Here is a 17,215-nt window from a genome sequence, read left to right on the forward strand (position 1 = left end):
GCGGAAACTGGCTGTGACAAGTTCTCCCGTGGCTCAGACTGGGGGCTCTGAGGTTGGCCTGAGCCATCTATCATAAAGCCAGGACACAGTAACCCAAGCCCTGAGTGATGGGGATCTCTCTCACACACACACACAGTCTAAAGGAAAACTCTGGGTTGCAGGCACACCTTCATGCTAGTCAGGCCATCCACAATGAGGGTCTGAGTAAGAACCTGACAAAGTGCCTTGCTTTGTTTATCAAACATCCAATGATATTTCCCTCACCTTTCCCCCCTCTCTCTCTCTCTCTCTCTCTCTGTCTCTCTCTCTCTTTCTGTCCCTCCTCAGGCAGTGTAAAGTGTGCCTGAACAGCCCTCACATAGCCCAGCGATGGAAACACAAGTGTCCCAGATTGATGTGATGGCTCTCTCATTTGGACTGGACGGGAGGGAGGGAGAAAAGTGGCCCGTTTAAGAGTGCTACTGTATTTTAAACGTTCCCCACGTCTTCTTTCTTCCCGCCACGTTAAGGAGACAGATGGGGTGGGGATCCCGCTAGGGGCCCCATTGCAGCTGCGATGGGAAAGTGAAAAGCGGAAGGGAAAAGGGATAAATCTGCGAGGCGGGAATCGATCGGCGCTCCCTCCTCCTCCAGCTATCTCATCTGCAGGGCCGAGAGAGGCTGCAAGTTTAAACGATTCTGACCTTGTCCTACATAAATAGTCAGAAAAGTCCATGGAGCAGATAGCTTTGTGTAGGGCTGGGGGGGGGGGATGCATTGAGATAAGGGGGTGAATGAGATAATACTCTGGCATTACTACATCAGAGTCAGTGTCACACAAGCACACGTACACCCACAAAGGGGCTCGCTCACACGCAGAGATGAGCACACACACTTACGCACCAGCACTATCCATCGTCGTGGGAAACTGCCTGGTCCTCTCACCCTTTATCGTTCCCTCGCTCTCGCTCCCTCCATCTACCGGTTCGGAGAGCGGGAGAGAGGAGAGGGGGAGAGCGGGAGAGAGGAGAGGGGGAGAGAGGAGAGATGTGGAAACAGGGTGGAGGGAAGGAGGAGAGGAAAAGGAGCACAGAGAAGAGAAATCCAAAGAGAAGGGTTGAAAATGGGTGGAGACGAAGGAGAGGTAGAGGACAAGAGGAGAAGAAAGATGACAACGTGTGTTTGTCTCTCCTCTCTGTGTCACCAGTTCTGAAGCTCACTGTCTTTCTACAGTTGCCTCTTTGCCAGCCAGCGATGGGGTAGGGGAGGAGAAAGGGAAGAGGAGAATGGGGGGGGGGGGGGTCAATTGGCTTCAATGAACCCCATTCTACTCTGTGAGGAAGACATGAATGTTTTAAAATAAGAAAGAGCCCTTTTATATTCATCACCTCTTCTTCTCTCGCTTTTCTTTTGAGTGTAATGCCGCTGTACCTGACAGTGACAGCGCCCGGGGTAACGGCACAAATCTCTTCCTCCATTGTCACCTGTTCCTCTAATCATTTTCCGCCCGTCGTGTCACAATGGAGGAGGTTGATAATGATAACGAGGTGAGGCTAATACAGAGCACAGGGACCCTGCACAATGTTCTCGTGTCTTCACTTCACCACACACACACGCACACACGCACACACACATTCAGACATCCCCGTTCACCTCCGTTATCATCCGAACCGTGGGCTCACCGTAGAGCACACATCACACACACTCGTACAGGTTAATCATAAGCCTTGGTAATGTGAGGAAGATAACACACGGTGAACTACATGAATATCTTGCTGCTGGAAACAAAGTTACAAAAAAACAGATCCCCACTCGAGGGGAGCTTTGAGATTCCATACATTTAAATCAAAACCTCAAAGCCCTGGATCTCGGAAAATTCCTAATCTGGGACTAGAATTCCAAAGACTGGAGATCTCCAGAAGCCGGCGCTCCAGAGTGACCTGGGATCGTTGAGCTCTGACTGAGAGGAATGATGCCAGGCTGGTCTCCACACGCTTATCAGAGACTGGCATCACTGTAATTTCTGTGTTCCGATGCAATCATTTCCTCTTTCCCTCAGGAGTAAACAATAACAAGCGTTAACACAATAGACAAACAAGGCCTGCAGGACACACACACTCATGCACACACACACACACCCATGCACACACGCACACACAGAACATCAAGGAGAAACTCACATCCAGGTTTGGCAGCATCATACGTGTTTCTCAGGAACATCTGAAACAGAAATTAATTACATTATTTAATAAAAAGACAACTGAGGGAAAATATTCCATCTTTAACACAACTTTGTGATAAGCTGCTAAGGGATGTTCATTAAAGATTCTTGGGTCTCCAGCTCAAGATCAGAGCCCAAGCGAGATTACATTTCTTATCATTCAGCGCAGACTGGTGGTCTGTGGTGGAATTGCAGACAGTTGAACAGAAGGTGGGCATTGTGGTTGAGGTGGGGGACACCCAGCTGTGCCCTGGCTCCACTCCCAGTTAACTTCCCTGACAGTCATCCTGCCAGTCTGGACTGCAACCTCACACACACACACACACATCCTCATGTACACACACGCTTCCGTGCACCCACACACACAAACAGCCTCCTCTCAGGCCACATCAGCGCCCCTCCTAAACCACCATCTCTGTCGGACTGGGAGGCATCAGGAAACTCCTCCGGATGACCTCACAGCCCCAGCTCCAGGAGCTAATGCTACCCAATGGAGAATGTGTGTGTGTCCAGTGGGGGACTCAAGTCTGCCCAGTAGCACACTGAATACCAGGAGGCTAGATTTCCTCCAGGAAACACACTCCAAAGAACAACTGATGAAATACATCCTGAGTTTCATCTCTGTCAGACACACTCCCTGTAGTTAGGCCCCCCTGCTTCATCCTGTCTGGAGTAACACTGGGAGACCCTGAAGCCTCTCAGATAGGGTTCTGTACACTTTCACACAGCTTTTATACATGTGGTAAAAACTGCTTTTTATTTTATTTTAACTTGACAGTCTACTTGTAGGATCTTGTTTGTGGCTCCACATCCCACTCTGCTGTGGGATGAGATTTAAACACAGCCGATTATAGCTGTATTATCAGTGCCTATGAAATATATATTCCCTTTCCTCAGGACAGCCTAGGGTAATATAAAAAATAAATGGCTGGTCCTACTTTCAAACATGGCATCACTCATCTTTTAGGGTCACAACAAGTATTTATTGTGAGGAAAGCTTAACAGGACACATGAAAGGATCACAGTTCTCTGTAAGAGGTTTATTTTTCTGAATATTTTACAAATAGAAGCACAAATGTTCATAAACTCTTGACAACAGCTGTCTGAAGGACTTGAAGCAGAGGCGCAAGGACCGCTGTAGATGGATGGATGACAGGAGGATCTCACCGCTTTATCTGGGGGAAGAGAGGGCAGGTTCAGGGCTTGGTGCTGAGAGCACTGGCCAGAGGGTGCTGGAGCTGACAGGATCAAACATCAGCACTTCATTAGGACACGACAAAGCCAACATTCAGGGGGCTAGCCTCATCCAGCACCATGGAAGCTCTCACACACAGCATCACAGCTATCTACCTATGATATGGTTACCTTCTCTGTAAAGACATGCTTCAGTTCCTGGTATCACCAGGGAGGTACGAAGGGGAGGTATAAATGACATTGAAATGTCAATATACATATCAGTTGACTATACTATCACAGGACGTGGTCTTGAGGGGAAGTTGTGTAATTTTTCACTTTACATGTGTTAGTAGGGTGGGGTGACTGCAAAAGTGGGATCGTTGTGGGGGTCATTGTGCCGCGAGAGAGCCGAGAGAGAAGCGTGCGGGAGAGAAGAGGGCAGGACTTACAGAGCAGCAGCTCCAGAGATGATCTCAATGAGCTCCTTGGTGATGACAGCCTGTCTGGTACGGTTGAAGGTCAGGGTCAGCTTGTCAATCATCTCAGCTTCAGGGGCGGAGACACAGAAACATAATATTCAGGAGGTTGACCTATGAACATGTGGCATGAGAAGACAACGAATCCAAACGGATCGTCTGTTTAAGAGACACAAGTAGAGGCAGTGATGATGGAGGAGGAAGGAGGTCTCACAGGCATTCTTGCTGGCGCTGTCCATGGCAGTCATCCTGGCACTCTGCTCACTGGTGGTTGACTCCTTCAGACCATAGTAGATGATGTTGACCAGGGCAAACTCTTGGTAGTTTCTCAGCACATCAGCATCGATGTCATCATAGATGCCCATGCTCTCTGCGGGGAGAGCAAGACGACACAGTTAGCATCTCCTGCTACGGTCTGAGGGGTCAGGTTAGCTTCTTTTCAAACCAGTTTGGCCTGCGGTGCGTTTGACTCCATACCTGCGTTAGCAATGGTGTCCACGGAATACAGGGGCTTCTCATCCGTCTTGTATGAGATGACAGACCTGTGGGAGGGAAGCACATGACATGTCACAAGGTCAATAGCTCTCATTGGCTGTGTGAGGATGACATCAGAGCACAGAAGCCTACAGAGCTGACGAGTCACACCAGACATGCCTCCACACGGAATCGCTTCCCGGGCCTGGATTTGAATCAAGTGATATCCCATAAAGCCTTTAAACCCTCCTACTGGCAAGTGAGAAGGAGGGAACTTGGGTCGACACAGGTCTGTTCACTAGAGAAACCCCCGAATACCTGAATCTGTTGAAGATAACTGAGCCCTGGTCGAACTCGTAGCCGCAGTCGAGGACCGCAGCCGCGATGATGGAAGCGTCGGCGAAGGTGGGGGGCTTGCGGCCCACCTCCTTGCAGCTCAGGAGGAGGTGTTTGTTGTGGGTCCTGGGAGGTAGAAAAGAGAATCATCACCACCAACTGATCTGAATGCATCTTCGAATATCGTTTTTCTGCTAAAATACTGAATAGAATAAGTGAAGAGGTCACTTGAACTGCTGAACAAGGAGAAATTCCTGACAGCTGAAGCATATACACTTATAAAAGCGAAGGAATGAAAACCATGACGGGTGAATCTCTTGGCCAGTGTCAGAGAGCACCAAAGAACCACTAGCTACCTCTGCAGCAGTGCCCTGAGCTTGTCTCCAACGTTGACCACCATCACATCTTTGCCCGTGCTGGTCAGACTGGCGATCTCGCTCTTGATGGCCTTGCCCACGTTGGAGTGGATAGCACCGCAGAGCCCGCGGTCAGACGATACGCCGATGATCAGGTGCTTCCCTGTCTTCTCCTCGGGGGCTTTGATGTCAGCCTTCTCGTACAGGGCTGAAAGGAACGCACACACACACGGGCATCGATGACTATTCAAAATGACAGAAATACAGACTGTGGCACCGCAAACCACCAATCGGACCAACGTAGCCTCATGTCTTTCAGTAGCGATTACTACTGGAACCTATGTAGGTGCTTGGAATGTAGAACGTCTATCATCTGAAGGCTCGTGCATCGTCAAATGCAGCCCCTTCGAACGCAATTCATTGATGTAATGTGGAGAATGTAAAAGAAACGTCCCAGCAACGTACCGAGAGCACCAGTGCCGTAGACACGGGCAGGCTTCAGCTGCCGCTCAGCACGGGCGTACTTGGCAGCTGCCACCATCTTCATGGACTTGGTGATCTTCTGGATATTCTTGATGGACTTCAACCTGATGGTGACTGACAGACAAATGGAAAATATGAATGACTACATTTACATGGGGAGTAGATTTGACTTTCTCTCTGTATGATAATAAAATCAAAAAGCATTTTTCTTTATGTATGTAATATTGATGTATTGTACTCTGCATTACAGCAGAACACAATAGTATGGTTTACACTTTAGAGGTAGTATGCAGAGAAAACACTTACTGTCCTTCAGGGTGGCCATGTTCCTGACCTGCCCACTGCAAATACACAGCAACCAATCAATGCATTGATAACATAATTGCTGCAAATCCACATATTGTTTTGCAGCCTTGTCAAACTCGGAAATGTGCAACTACATGTAAACAGTCATAATCAAAAAATGTTACGAATAGCTAAGGCTAGAGACTAGCCGTGTCTGGCAGGGGTAGGTAAGCTAACAGCTAAGTAGTAGCTGGCGTTTCTACGCGATTTAGCACAGATTAGTTTGCGACGCCTAGATGAAATTATATAACATGTATTGACTGACTTGACATTTCAGACTGCATTACAAATGCAAACAGTGTACATTTTGTATAGGAACACAATGTCCCCAATACCACAGTACTGTGAAAGTACAATGACACATATGCTAGCAAATGTCAATTTAGCTAGCATTAGTAGCAAGCCGACTCAACTTGGCCATTCACTGAACTGTACAGTGCATAGACGCATTCGGAATCTGCGGCCTACAGTTAGCACGCCCTTGCAATGAATGACCCGAATGATCTAACAGCGGATTTACAGATATGCTATAAACCTTTATCATAAAAAGGGTGCACAAATGTTAATATTGTCAAATGTGTGTTATACGTAAAATAAAAGGTTACCATTGTGGGAGGAAAACCAACGCGCTGGTCCTGGCGAACATGGTTACTTCTATGAAGGTCAGACACACAGGACTGCGCAAGCGCAAGAAATGGCACAACTTCAACGAAAACTCGCGTTCATTCAATGTCCACGCCTACACGTAAAGTGATGACGAAGTACACACACGATTAGGAGATCGAAGGGACACAACAATTTTCGAACGTGTTGTCGGTTATTTTGTTTTTACTTATATTATTACGACCTTTGTCTTATTTTGTATGTAAACACTTTGTTTTAAGATGGGCAAAGCAGATTTTCTCAGCCCTAAAGCCATCGGCAACCGGATTAAAGCCAAAGGTTTGCAAAAATTGAGATGGTATTGCCAGATGTGTCAGAAACAATGTCGAGACGAGGTAAGGAAAATGTGCCACTGCCACTGTACACGCACGCAAACTTAAATTAAGAAATTGTAACATAGCCTAATTGATCAACTTTATTCTATCTGTAAATAATGGAATGGCAACCTAGTCAACTATTTGTAGTTGTTACGTATAGAGCTAACTGTTAAGATATGTATTTGAATCCTGCTTGTCCACAGAATGGTTTCAAGTGTCACTGCATGTCGGAGTCTCACCAGAGACAACTTCTTTTGGCTTCAGAGGATCCAAACCAGTTTATGGACTATTTCTCTGAGTGAGTCTGACATGCTTTGTGTTGCTACCTCAAATACAACCGTGCGTCAATACCTTGAGTTGTCTCAAACTGTAGGCCGACCGGTCCTCTTCTAATGGTTCTCGGTTTTATCCTTAGGGAGTTCAAGAGTGACTTTCTGGAGCTGATCCGAAGACGCTTTGGTACTCATACAATACAAAGTGATTATTGATTATGTGCTGATGGGTAAGAAACGATGAGACCAATCAACAATCTCTATCTATCTTTCTATCTAGGTACCAAGCGTGTGCACAACAACATTGTCTATAATGAGTACATCAGTGACAGGGAACACGTCCATATGAACTCCACCCAATGGGAGACACTCACCGACTTCACCAAGTGGCTTGGGAAAGAAGGTAAGTTCCTACTTTGTCCAAAGAGTGCATCGTGTTTGCGTTTGCCAGTAAGTAAGCACCGTGCGTGTGCAGCTGTGGTCACTAACGTCACTGTGTTTCGCTCCCAGGGTACTGTAAGGTAGACGAAACCCCGAAAGGCTGGTACGTCTCGTACATCGACCGTGACCCCGAGACCATCCGTCGCCAGGAGGAGCTGGAGAGGAAGAAGAAGCAGGACCTGGATGACGAGGAGCGCAGCGCCAAGTTCATCGAGGACCAGGTCCGCAGAGGCAGAGAGGGCAAAGAGCCAGAGGTGAGTGCCCCCCTCTGCACAGGAGGACAGTACAGGCCAAAGTATACTCCCTGCTGGGATCTGTCTATGGGGTTATGCCTGCTAGACAGCCTAGCCCTAGTCAGATGGATCAGAGGCTAGTTTCCGATAGATTTGAATAAGATAAGAAGAATGCAAGTATCCAGATTTTTCTTTCTTTTTCTATTCCAGGAAGAACCTGTTTTCACTGAGCTGAAGAGAGAGGGTGAAGAAGAGAAAGGCATGTTATTTTCTTATTAGAAACATTCACAAGAAATGATACAGCCTTTTCATGTATCCCCTCAGTGCTACAATTGTGCTCTTCATTAATGTTCTTTTCAGTTGCCTTCAACCTGGCAAAGGGTGCGTGTGCGTCAGTGGCTGGGCCCTCCAAAGCAAGGTACTGTAGCTTGTTCGAAGCCTGCTGAATCCAGCTCATGATGAATAAGAATACTGCTAGAAGCTTGAAGCTCTAGGCCTGTCTTTGTTTGTTAGTTAACTCTCTGGTTGTCCCATCAGCGCTGCCCTGGGTCCTAGTGCCCTAAAGGCAGCAGCAGCCTCTGGGAAGAGGAAAGATGTGCCCTCCGGCTCAGACTCCAGAGATAAGAAGAAGAAATCAGCTCTGGATGAGATTATGGAGGTACAGTAGTGTGACCTTCTGACTGAACCCACAGTAAAGATAACCCAGTTTGTGCTGCTGTTATGTTGTGTAGATGTCTGTTTGTGTTTTTGCTGGATAGTATATCTGAATCAGCTGGATTGTTTTGTGCCGTGTTGGGTTCAGATGGAGGAACAAAAGAAACAATCTGTCAGAATGGACCACTGGCTGCACACAGAGATTGTGGTCAAGATCGTCACCAAGAGACTAGGGGAGAAGTACCACAAAAAGAAAGGAGTCATTAAGGTAACACCTTTACTTTCCTGATTTGCTGAGAACATCTTGGTATGTTTGTGAAGTAACGTTGGTGTTTTCTGTGTCGATAGGAGCTGAAAGATAAATACACAGCCATAGTGAAAATGATCAACTCAGGGGACAAACTGAAACTGGACCAGAGTCACCTGGAGACCGTCATCCCTGCGCCAGGTAACCTGATACCATGGAGTGACACCATGTACAAAGAAGTCTTATAGTATTCTAGACTCGTTTGGGTTGTCTATGCCTACCTGCCTAGATGTATCAAAAAGCTCTGATCACTCCTATCCTCATCTCTTGTGTCCTGCAGGTAAACGGGTTCTGATCCTGAATGGACCTTACAGAGCCACAGAGGCTCTGCTGAACTCCATTGATGTGAAGAAGTTCAGCGCCAGCCTCATACTGGACTCGGTAAAAGACACAAAATGGCCGCTGAGTGTTAATGCCCCTACTGTGTCTGATCCTCCATTGGTGTATGGCAGATGGATAACTGTCTCTAAATGAGTATTGGGTGATTCATGGATGTTTCTTTTTCCGAACCAGGGTCGCATGAAAGGAAAGAAGGTGGATGGAATCGCCTACGAGGATTTCTCCAAAATAGCCTGACCCGTAACCCTGTAAACCCCTCCCACCTCCTTGCAGCCTATAGGCTGAGAGGCTCTACCGTGTCAGAGTCCCTCCCCCGGGGCTCCCCCCAGTCTGTACATATTCCAGAAAGCTCCTGAAGCTGACTCTTTTGACCTAAGTCAGGCAGATCAATGATATTCAGTCTTGTTTTTATTTTATATTCAGGTGGTTCTATAATTATGATGTATAATTGTTCTTGAATAAACACAAGTAACCTCTCAGTTAGTCGATGCTATGATTAGGGACATTTGGATTGTAGTGCATGATTCTAATTTCTGTATTCATGGCAACCATTACTATATTCTTCAGTTTTACAGTTGATACATAATACTATTATCTGGAAACACCTCTCACCCTGTACGAAGCGGATGCACAACTCTTATTGCTATTATTTGAAACACTGGTTAGAATTCAATTTTCTCTCTAGACAGAACATTTGTTAAACTTCGCAATATTGTCTATCTTGATATCAAAAAAATAAATTGTACTATGAACATATAAGTAGTACATTGTTGCATGTTATAACTCAAGTAACAACTCCATGATCACATGACCCTCTGTGAGCTCTCTTATTGGCTGCTCCGAGTGACGGGAAAGCTGTCGAGCTCCGGGACAATGTAGTTGGTGTAATGGCCGTCGATGAAGCCTTTCCCACTGTTGTGGATGAACCAGCAGAAGACATCTGAGCCATACTTCCTATCCTGCCGGTAGTCTTTCTGCCAGCCCCTGTTGTACACACATACACACATTAAAACCACAACACAATCCCTATGTTAGATTCCTCATAAATGCCATGTGCCCAGTGTCCACATTATGAGTAGGGTGTGCATGTGTGTAAGAGGACAGACTGTTACCTGGTGACAGCTAGCTTGTTTCCCTTCACCTCCATGGTGGCTTCCTTCTTCAGTGGGTCAGCTCCCTGGTGGAGGTTGTACACTTTCACTGCAGGCTCTCGGGCAAACTGACCTGAGAGGACACACACACACACAAAATGTTCAGTCAGAAGACTTGGTTCTTGAAGCATGACGTGGACATGATGTTCCAGGCCTGTGTCGTGAAAGAGCCTGACTGGAGGCCCACCTATGAGACCATGGGCCTGGGAGGAGTACTGGTTGTCGTTGGGTAGGTAGAGTCCAAGGAAGTCCACATTTATCGGATGTTTCTTCCACACACGATGAAGCATCATCATGACAGAGATGCTCTCGTTGATGGTCACAGAGACCTGGTAGTCTTTCACAACGGTAATCTTCACCCTAAAACATATACGTGTACCGTTTGTGTAGTTACACATCTTACATATACATTAAGTCATTTAGCAGACGCTCTTATCCAGAGTGACTTACAATAAGTACAGGGACTTTCACCCCGAGGCCACTAGGGTGAAGTGCCTTGCCCAAGGACACAACGTCATTTGGCACGGCTGGGAATCGAACCAGCGACCTTCTGATTACTAGCCCGATTCCCTAACCGCTCAGCCACCTGACTCCCTTGTGTTGGACCTTTTGGTGTGTGTGTGGGTGGCATGAACTACCTGTCCTGAGTGGCGTTGGCAGTGGTGCCCCATGGGAAGGTTTGGTTGTTCTGTCCATCTGTCAGGATGATGTGGTCCGTGCTAACTTCGACTCTAATGCCCTCAAGACTGTCCAACACTGAGATAGTGCCAAAGTAGGTTTTCTGTTTGTTCTTATCCATCTTTTTGGCGCCAACCAGCTGGGCGTTTATCAGGACACCTATGGCAGAACAGTGGTCTGTCATGTGACCCCTTCCTTCTACACACACACACAAACCCGTTGTAATGTATGAGAATGGTACCTGTCCCAGGGTCCGACACCAGGTTGAGGATGTGTCCAGGCTGGGAATCAATGTTGAAGCAGACGTCCATGTTGTTTTTGGGCAGGTGGATGATGAAGTGAGGATCATTCTCCACTGTGTCATAGATACTCACGTTAATATCCACAACACAAGCATGCCTTAAGTTGTGTGTATGTGTGTGTGTGTGTGAGGAGGGGGGGTGTTACCGATGGTGATGTGTTCAGGTAGGACTCCCTCCAACTCGCTAGGGGGTGCTACTGTGGTCATCTGGACCCAGGGTGGTAGGCTGTGAACTAGCTGCACAGGGTTCACCCCATGAGGGTGGAGGGCTGGACACACACACACACACACACACACTTGTTAGCTCAAAGGTAAAAACATGAAAATAAAGAAGCAATGAATCCCTCAGAATTGTTATCAGGCACCTGAACAGCAGCCCTGTTTGGGGTCCTTGGGGGAATCTGCCAGCAGCCTCTCCTTGGCCTCATCACTCTCCACCAGTAGGGCAGTGAGAGGGGTGACAAACTGGTGCTCCACAGCCAGAGCCAGGATCCTCTGGGTGATCTTCCTCTTCTTGACTGCTGTAGGTGCCAGAGACCTACATAGGAACATAGACTCAGCACCAGTTGATCCTGTAAACAATGCTTTAACCAAAGCTCCCACTCTCGCTCACCTTTCGGCCAGTAGCTGGTTTACGGTGATGTAGGCCCACATCTGCCTGGCAAAGCCTGTGAAGGAGTGTTGCTGCTGGGCCAGAATAGAGTCTAGCTCCAGGCAGTCTGCCTCCGTCTCCAGGGATAGATCCAGACGCGCCTGGAAGGACCAGGAGGGCACAGAACAGGTTTGTCTGTGTGTGGGTAAGTGTATATGGAGATTGGAGATATGGAGTGTTTGTGTGGGTAGGTGTGTGTATTTGTACATGATTGTGACTATGTGTGTGTGTGTGTGTGTGTGTGGGTGCGTGTGCATGCGTGTGTGTGTGTGTGTGTAGTACTCACAGCTGAGGCGGTGGTGGTGCTCTTCAGTGTGGAGGAATCGGACGACTGCAACTTCCCTGCCACCACCAGCTCCGAGCCGCTGAAGAACTTGTCAAAGTGGTTGTGGGTGACGTCAGAGACAGATTCCTCCTGAAACTGGACGGTGATCTTCCTCAGGAGAGGGGAGGACACCTGGCTGTAGAAGCTCTGGAGGCGAGGAGAGAAGGAAGGGCCGAGGGGGCGGGGGGGGGGGGGAAGAGGGAGGAACAGGGGTGAGCAAGAGAGGGCTAATCTAGGATGTGGAGAAGATGGCAGACGTTGAGAAGGTGGACCTTTAAGAAAACTGAGGAGAGGGGAGAGTAGCTAGTATAACAAGGGAGCTGGGGAGGCCCCCTGGGTAGATTTGGGGAAGACAGTGGTTGAGGAGGTTGAAGAGAGGCCGGTGTTCCACCCCTGTCGTACCCTCAGCTGCTCTGAGGCATCGTGGCTGGCGTAGATCCTCTGAGCCATGCCCCTGTTCTCCATGGCGATCCGTTCCAGGAAGTCGTAGTCCACGTCGAAGCCGATGCCCAATGAGAAGAGGGAGAACTCGTCCTTCATCACGCGCTTCACGTTCTTCTGGATGGTGCTCAGCTTGATCTCCCCTACAAAGAGAGAGAGAGAGGGATGGGGGGAGGTTGGAGTTAGATGATCATTCAGGTCATTCAGAGCACATGGATAGGGTTAGAAAAAAGCTGTAGCTGGACAAATACAAAGTCCACTTTGCTAGTCAGTGTGTCATGAGAAGTGACAACTATGTACCAGTATACCAGCTGTACAGTATAGAAGGTAAAGGATGCCAGGAAGTGATGTGCAGTGTCCATCTCACCCACGGTGGGATCTCCATCAGACACCAAGATGATCATGGATACAGAACGAGGGTCGATCACGCCCTGATTGGACGCTTTCACCAACATCTGGATGGCCTTGAGCAAGGCCTCGTTGATGTTGGTGCCTGGGGTCAGATGTCGAGAGCCAATCAGAGACACAGACAGCCATTCACACACAATCAACCACGCCCTCCATTTCCTCTTCCGCTTTTTCTTCTTCCTCCCATCATCAGAGTGAATCATTTTTACCTCAGTTTGCTGATGTTTTTTCCCCCCAAGGGCGCATTGCTCTGTCTGTCTCTCTATCTCTCTTTCTCACAGTCTCTCTCTATATCTCTTTATCTCTCTATCTCTCTTTCTCACAGTCTCTCTCTATATCACTTTATCTCTCTATCTCTCTTTCTCACAGTCTCTCTCTATATCTCTTTATCTCTCTATCTCTCTTTCTCACAGTCTCTCTCTATATCTCTTTATCTCTCTATCTCTCTTTCTCACAGTCTCTCTCTATATCTCTTTATCTCTCTATCTCTCTTTCTCACAGTCTCTCTCTATATCTCTTTATCTCTCTTTCTCACAGTCTCTCTCTATATCTCTTTGTCTCTCTATCTCTCTCTCTCACAGTCTCTCTCTATATCTCTTTATCTCTCTATCTCTCTTTCTCACAGTCTCTCTCTATATCTCTTTATCTCTCTATCTCTCTCTCACCTCCGTTGGGTCTGATGTTCTTGATGTACTTCTTAGCCTCATCCACCTGAATGGTGCTGCCTTGAACAAGATCCTCGCTCCAGCATCTCACATTATGGTTGAAGTCTATGATGCTAAAGTGGTCATCAATGGTCATATCATCCAGTATGGCCTGCATGGCTTCCACTGTCTGAGAAGAGGGTGAGAGGAATTGAATGCAGTTTTACCTAATGTCCACAGGAGGGTGTTGTTTTGTATATACAACTTCAACAGTAAGAGCATAAGGCAAAAAGGGGAGGGGGAAGAGACAGACAGACAGATGTGACTTATGAGTCAAAGTACAAAGTGCAATGACAGTGTTTCCATGGTTATCATCACAAACCTGCTTCATCTTCACACCCCACATGGACCCACTGACGTCGATGACAAACACAATGTTTTTAGGGAGGGGGGAGAGATTTTTGGGGGCAAAGAAATGGACAAAGTGCCCATCTGAGACCTGGAAGACAAATATAAAATAACCAAAAAAGCAAAATGATTCATGAGCGTAATCATCAGCGTAACACAAAACCTCTTTGTGTTTGAAAAGGGAGTACGTTTGTGATTGAGTTGGGGTCATACCTGGAGCTCTCCAGCATTGCTGTCTCTCACCACGTCGTACATGACCGTGAAGATGCCGTCTATGGCACTGGTGGTGCAGTTCTCACACTTCCTCTGTTGCTGCAGGGTGGGCTTGAACACCACATGAACCTGATCACACACACACACGGACACATGTACACACATACCAACATGGACACACACAATACTGACAACAAAACAAAACACGCAAAGACACAAAAGGACGTGCGCTGAGACCTAGGTGCAGCCACAAGCCATGCTTTGTGTATGATGTTACCTTGTCTTTTGATGAGGTGACTTTGGTTATGCCTGCAAAGTGTTCTCCCAGTGTGTTGGGTGTCTCCACCATGGCGATTCCTTTAGGCTCAAATATATACACATCAACCTGGTACAGACAGAGATGTGATGGAGAAACATATTTAAGTATTTAAGCCTTGTCACACACACACACACACACACACACACAGAGAGACACAGAGACACACCAAAGGTCCCTCACCCACCTGAAACTGAGGAACCAGTCGTCCAGGGTGCAGGTGCAGAGTGTGCTCATAGAACCCCAGCTTCCTGTGCATCATTTCCTGGTAGTGCAGCTCAAACTCGATCTTGCTGCCAGAGGGGACGTGTACTTCGGTCTTGAACGTCTCCATGTCCTGAGAATCCGTCCTGCGTAGACGAGGTATCACATGGTCATTCAGCAGAACCAGCACACTGTTTACTCACCGCAACTAACAAAGATACTGTTTGAGGAAATGTGCTAATTCATGATCGTTCTTGAAGGGCGTAGTGATTTCTCAACCGTGCCTTGACCACGCCCCTTTCCTGGCGATGGAGACACTCTCATTGGTCAGTGGATGGGTGGACACAGCCATTGCTCCATCCCTGCCTGCAGTGCTCTGTGAGCTGCTGGACGTACCTGACGATGCCAGCGGCCTTCCCCCGGGCTCTGGCCTGGGCGTAGAGGTTGCGTGCCACAGCCTTCTCCTTCACAGAGCCCACAAAGGTGATCCCGTTCACATTCCTGCAACACAAGGGTCGTACAGACATACAAGCCAGAGATGTTAGAAAGACCGCTAACGCCTGAAGGTTAGCTGTCTGATGCATGTGTACAGGGGGAGGGGTCTGTCCACTGGTTTGGTGGATCCAGGCTTTGTGGTGTATGCTCAGGGGTGCTTACATGGTGAAGTTGGTGATGAAAGCTCTTTTGGGGATCTGGACGTTAAAGGCGATGCTCTGGGCATTGGGCCCCGAATTGACCACGGAGCTTTTGACCGTGGTGTGGGCGAAGCGCGACGTAATTCTGCTCTCCACCTTGTAGCTTTTAACTGTGATGTCATCACCCTTGACGGCCTGTGGGCGCAAACACAGCATGAGAGACTGACCTCTGATGTCATCACCCAGGGACCAAAGTTATGAGCTTTAGACCTACAGCAGTACACTGTGTACTCAAGCACTGAATCTGCTAACTCAGTAACATGCACAAAAGCTACATGGAAGTGATTCTGATATCAGTTTGGATTGGGGTTTAACCTTACAAATGCCACACACACGTAAGAATTAGTGTTATATAATTTGTTGACTTGAATATTGATCAGGCAAAACATCAAATTCAATAAAAACCTTCATTCGTGTGAGGATTTATTAGGGTTAAAATCACCCTTTAAAACAGAAAAGTGGATTAGAGAACCATCAGAATGAAGTCAATAACCTGTCAGTCACAAAGTGTTCAAACAGCAGCATTGATTAGTAGATAAGACTAGACCCAGCCACATAGGGGAGGTTGAATAACAAACAGCAGGATTCACCTGAAAGTCTTCCTCCTCCTCACTGGTTAGTGTTGCCCTCTGGAAACACAGAGACCAAACCCTCAAATGAATCTTGTGTTATCACCACTGTCATTTTAATCTGTTTTTAATATGTATTGCACTTCTGAATGTGACAGAATGCTGACCCTGTATTGGGACTCACACAGCACATAATGCCAAACAGGAGTTGGAAAATTACATCTTCAGCAACCGGATACAAAACAAACTAATCAAACTAAAACATCTCACCCTTTGTCTTCCATGTTGATCCTCAAATCCTAACTGATGAAACAAAACACACATTTAAATAACATCAACATGCAACTGAAGTGACATTCAAAATAAAACATTGTAAAGCAATGCCCTTAATCCAAATAGTTGTAAAGAACAACAGCATTGTACCACCTAGTTCAACTAAATCCCATCAGCGGAACAGGAACTCAGACTAACCTTCTCCGGGTCCCGTTCTTCCACGATGAATTCATAGCAGCAGGTCTGGTGCAGCAGCAGGAGACCCAGGACAAACAGCAGGGGCCTCATGTTCTCCAGCATGCGAGTCCGAGCCCGACCCTCCGGAGTTCTACAGAGACAGACAGAGACACAGTCCTTCTGCTGAGACCTGTCGGAGAGACCAGCGACAAACCCAGAATGAGGGTTAAAAATCAAGTGTGCAGTGCTGGTAGACAAGTCCCCAGTCAATATTTGTTGTTTCACAGAACTCCCAGGGACACAGGGAAACTTTGAAACTTGACCTGTGGGAAGGAAGTGTAAATAGGACAGATTTGAATGGTGATGAGTCCACCAGGCCATTTATATCTCTGATATCTACACTTTGATTAGAATGTGTGACTGAGCTATGTAAAATAACACACTCTGTCACGTCTGTTTTAACCCAGACCAACTGACTGATGTCAGATCATCAAATAATTGGAAAAGAAAAACTGGAGGGTAAGGCATTCGTGTTGACATTTCCTAGAATGGGACAAGCAACGCCATATGAAACAGTTTGCTAGATTGAATGTAGTTTCTATCCACACAGGGGCGCCGGAGCGGCTGATAAAGTGATTTTGATAAACAGTTTCCATCTTGGTAAAAGTAAAACACCAGGGAAAGTTTG

At 47.2% G+C, this 17,215-nt stretch overlaps 3 protein-coding genes across 4 annotated transcripts; 1 reads left to right on the forward strand and 2 right to left on the reverse strand.

Annotated features, from left to right (window-relative positions):
- Nucleotides 1-3,161: 3,161 nt before the first annotated feature.
- atp5f1c (ATP synthase F1 subunit gamma) lies at nt 3,162-6,540 on the reverse strand. 2 transcript variants are annotated; one of them, XM_047015550.1, is made up of 9 exons: nt 6,452-6,540; nt 5,808-5,842; nt 5,484-5,615; nt 5,019-5,226; nt 4,645-4,788; nt 4,330-4,394; nt 4,067-4,222; nt 3,826-3,922; nt 3,162-3,375 (listed from the first exon to the last, which is right to left on the reverse strand). In XM_047015550.1, the coding sequence occupies exons 1-9, from the start codon at nt 6,490-6,492 to the stop codon at nt 3,372-3,374; spliced, it is 882 nt and encodes a 293-aa protein (XP_046871506.1). In that variant the 5' UTR covers nt 6,493-6,540; the 3' UTR covers nt 3,162-3,371. The 2 variants fall into 2 exon arrangements, with proteins under 2 accessions (XP_046871506.1, XP_046871507.1); XM_047015551.1 differs by lacking the exon at nt 3,162-3,375 and having other exon boundaries at nt 3,822-3,922.
- A 47-nt stretch (nt 6,541-6,587) lies between these two features.
- On the forward strand, nt 6,588-9,828 carry kin (Kin17 DNA and RNA binding protein). Its single transcript, XM_047015546.1, has 12 exons — nt 6,588-6,844; nt 7,030-7,124; nt 7,242-7,285; nt 7,379-7,501; nt 7,609-7,793; nt 7,983-8,031; nt 8,133-8,190; nt 8,310-8,430; nt 8,575-8,694; nt 8,775-8,874; nt 9,014-9,114; nt 9,247-9,828. Exons 1-12 carry the CDS (start codon nt 6,731-6,733, stop codon nt 9,307-9,309), a joined length of 1,173 nt encoding a protein of 390 aa, XP_046871502.1. The 5' UTR covers nt 6,588-6,730; the 3' UTR covers nt 9,310-9,828.
- On the reverse strand, nt 9,468-16,820 carry itih2 (inter-alpha-trypsin inhibitor heavy chain 2). Its single transcript, XM_047015545.1, has 21 exons — nt 16,549-16,820; nt 16,348-16,380; nt 16,099-16,137; nt 15,471-15,643; nt 15,210-15,314; nt 14,797-14,959; nt 14,571-14,678; nt 14,294-14,422; nt 14,055-14,171; nt 13,694-13,862; nt 12,988-13,113; nt 12,582-12,763; nt 12,141-12,326; nt 11,816-11,955; nt 11,568-11,740; nt 11,349-11,471; nt 11,143-11,256; nt 10,862-11,060; nt 10,411-10,583; nt 10,185-10,296; nt 9,468-10,056 (listed from the first exon to the last, which is right to left on the reverse strand). Exons 1-21 carry the CDS (start codon nt 16,648-16,650, stop codon nt 9,900-9,902), a joined length of 2,823 nt encoding a protein of 940 aa, XP_046871501.1. The 5' UTR covers nt 16,651-16,820; the 3' UTR covers nt 9,468-9,899.
- Nucleotides 16,821-17,215: the final 395 nt, after the last annotated feature.

This window comes from Hypomesus transpacificus, unplaced genomic scaffold, assembly GCF_021917145.1.
Source record: "Hypomesus transpacificus isolate Combined female unplaced genomic scaffold, fHypTra1 scaffold_304, whole genome shotgun sequence".
NCBI lineage: Eukaryota > Metazoa > Chordata > Actinopteri > Osmeriformes > Osmeridae > Hypomesus > Hypomesus transpacificus.

Bases quoted from the DNA above. Each gene is read 5' to 3' on its own strand.
- atp5f1c (XM_047015550.1), bottom strand. From the start codon at position 6,492: ATGTTCGCCAGGACCAGCGCGTTGGTTTTCCTCCCACAATG. The intron at 4,395-4,644 runs GTATTCGGGGGT...TCCCTCCCACAG, and splicing joins GTTATCTTCAACAGATTCAG to GTCTGTCATCTCATACAAGA. The intron at 4,223-4,329 runs GTATGGAGTCAA...CTCTCCCCGCAG, and splicing joins GGACACCATTGCTAACGCAG to AGAGCATGGGCATCTATGAT.
- kin (XM_047015546.1), top strand. From the start codon at position 6,731: ATGGGCAAAGCAGATTTTCTCAGCCCTAAAGCCATCGGCAACCGGATT. The intron at 7,502-7,608 runs GTAAGTTCCTAC...TTTCGCTCCCAG, and splicing joins CAAGTGGCTTGGGAAAGAAG to GGTACTGTAAGGTAGACGAA. The intron at 8,032-8,132 runs GCATGTTATTTT...TGTTCTTTTCAG, and splicing joins AGAGGGTGAAGAAGAGAAAG to TTGCCTTCAACCTGGCAAAG.
- itih2 (XM_047015545.1), bottom strand. From the start codon at position 16,650: ATGCTGGAGAACATGAGGCCCCTGCTGTTTGTCCTGGGTCTCCTGCTG. The intron at 14,172-14,293 runs GTATGACCCCAA...TTTGTCTTCCAG, and splicing joins GCAATGCTGGAGAGCTCCAG to GTCTCAGATGGGCACTTTGT. The intron at 11,956-12,140 runs GTGAGTACTACA...TGGTCCTTCCAG, and splicing joins GCACCACCACCGCCTCAGCT to GCGCGTCTGGATCTATCCCT.